The 1762-nt window shown below is 44.4% G+C and overlaps 1 protein-coding gene across 1 annotated transcript in view; it reads right to left on the bottom strand.

Moving 5' to 3' along the window:
• TRPC5 (transient receptor potential cation channel, subfamily C, member 5) overlaps nucleotides 1-1762 on the bottom strand; it is a 263323-nt gene that overhangs the window by 121278 nt on the left and 140283 nt on the right. The window contains exon 3 of the mRNA XM_006889931.1: nucleotides 1054-1390. Coding sequence (XP_006889993.1) covers nucleotides 1054-1390 — 337 coding nt within the window. The remainder of the gene's footprint in view (nucleotides 1-1053; nucleotides 1391-1762) is intronic.

Consider the following 1762-nt stretch of genomic DNA (forward strand, 5'->3'; position numbering starts at 1 on the left):
AGACATTCGGGGTGGGGGGAAGAAGAATGAACTGGGGAGGAGGGTAGAGAAAACAGTGCAACAATGAATGAATGAAATCCCCAAATATCTGTAAATGTTCACTAAAACTAATAAAATTTAATAATAATTAAAACAAAACCAAACAAAAATTATGTTTAGAGCTTACTACCAAGGCTGTTTGCACCATGATGTGTGGTATGAATTTTCCAGGTTCCCCTCCTAAATGTGGATTCAGTATCCAAGCAGGATGTGGACTTGGATTACTTGGATCAATGTCAGATTATCCAATAAAAAAGGTGAGCCTGGTTTACTTGAGCTTACTTGCTAATGGTAGTGAAACCATTTCACCACATCACAGACTCTGCTTCCAGGTCTGGCTGGCTTTTGTCTTTCTCGAAACCCCATAGCACCTCCCTACAGAAGCAAAGGTTCTTTTCAATTTGGAGAAATGATGAAAGTTATACAAGGGTTCAGGTCTTTCATTCATAGAGTCCCTATGAGTCGCCTACGACTCAATGGCACTTAACAACAACAACATCAGGGTGTACCCGGGATGCAAAGTAAGCATGGGCTTACCTGTGCTTACTGACTGACTTGCAGTGAACACTTTCACATTGCACCCATGCCTTATTGGTTAATCTGTTCTTTATGGGGATTGTATGTAGCAAGCATGAAAAAGCGGTAGATCCAAGTGCCTTTGGTAACTGGAAAGTGGATACTGAATAACTTGATCAGCCTTTGCTCTGCTAAGTTCACCTGAGGCTTGTCCTGCCACTTGGCTTTCCATTTAAACCAATGGATAGATAGCAACTGTGTCTTTGAAGACACTAAGTTACAGAAGCAAGTTAGGACTTGGATATACCAGCTAATCTCACAGTGAACCATGTGATACTGAGTGACCAGGATCTGGTGCGGAAGGAAACACATTTTACAACCCTCACAGCACTGGTGGATGACAGGTACCCTAATTCAGTGCCAGTTGAACTGCCTGTCCCTTTTCTTCAGAAAGGATTGGCAGAAAATTTGGCAATAACCCCATGTCTTGTGACTTACCTAGAACCCAAGGCAAGATCATCCATTCCACCACTGTGGGAGGTGGTCCTTGGACATGGAGATCTGTCCTGACAATATGCTGAGAAGCCAGAAGGAGCATGAAGAGGAAAGTCAGGTAGGATGCTGTGTGGCAGATAAACTTGATAAAGGGCTTCTTGATGAACAGTCCAAGGTTGCTCCTGGGTGAGATCAGATAGGCTATGGACAGCATGGGAAACAGGAACCCAATGGTCATGCAGGTCAGAAGCTTGACTACCCAGTGTTTCCGCCGCCATCCGGGGAAGCCATCATACCACAGGGTGGCAAGTAACTGTTGGCAGTTGGGCTGAGCAACAAACTGGGGGGGAAAGGGAAACAAGTTAGGGATATGGGATGTCCAGGGAAAAGTCTACTTTCATAAGATGTCTCCAAACTTACAGTTAACCTGTACAAACCAATTCCAGCAAGACTCTAGTTTCCAAGTTACCTTGAATAGGTCCTCCCAGGTACAGCTCCAGATGTCCAGCTAAGTACGATGAGTTTTCCTTAGTGCTGATTTTTAGTTGTTGTTGTTATGTGCTGTCAAGTCGCTTGCAACTCATAGCGACACTATGTACAACAGCCCTAAACACTACTCTGTCCTGTGCCAATCACACTGCCTCTGACACACCCATTCTGATTACCCAAGTCACTGAATCAATCCACCTCATAGAGGGCCTTCCTCTCCTGC

This window comes from Elephantulus edwardii, unplaced genomic scaffold (assembly GCF_000299155.1).
Source record: "Elephantulus edwardii isolate Elephantulus edwardi_28Jun2011 unplaced genomic scaffold, EleEdw1.0 scaffold00083, whole genome shotgun sequence".
NCBI classification, from domain to species: Eukaryota; Metazoa; Chordata; class Mammalia; order Macroscelidea; family Macroscelididae; genus Elephantulus; species Elephantulus edwardii.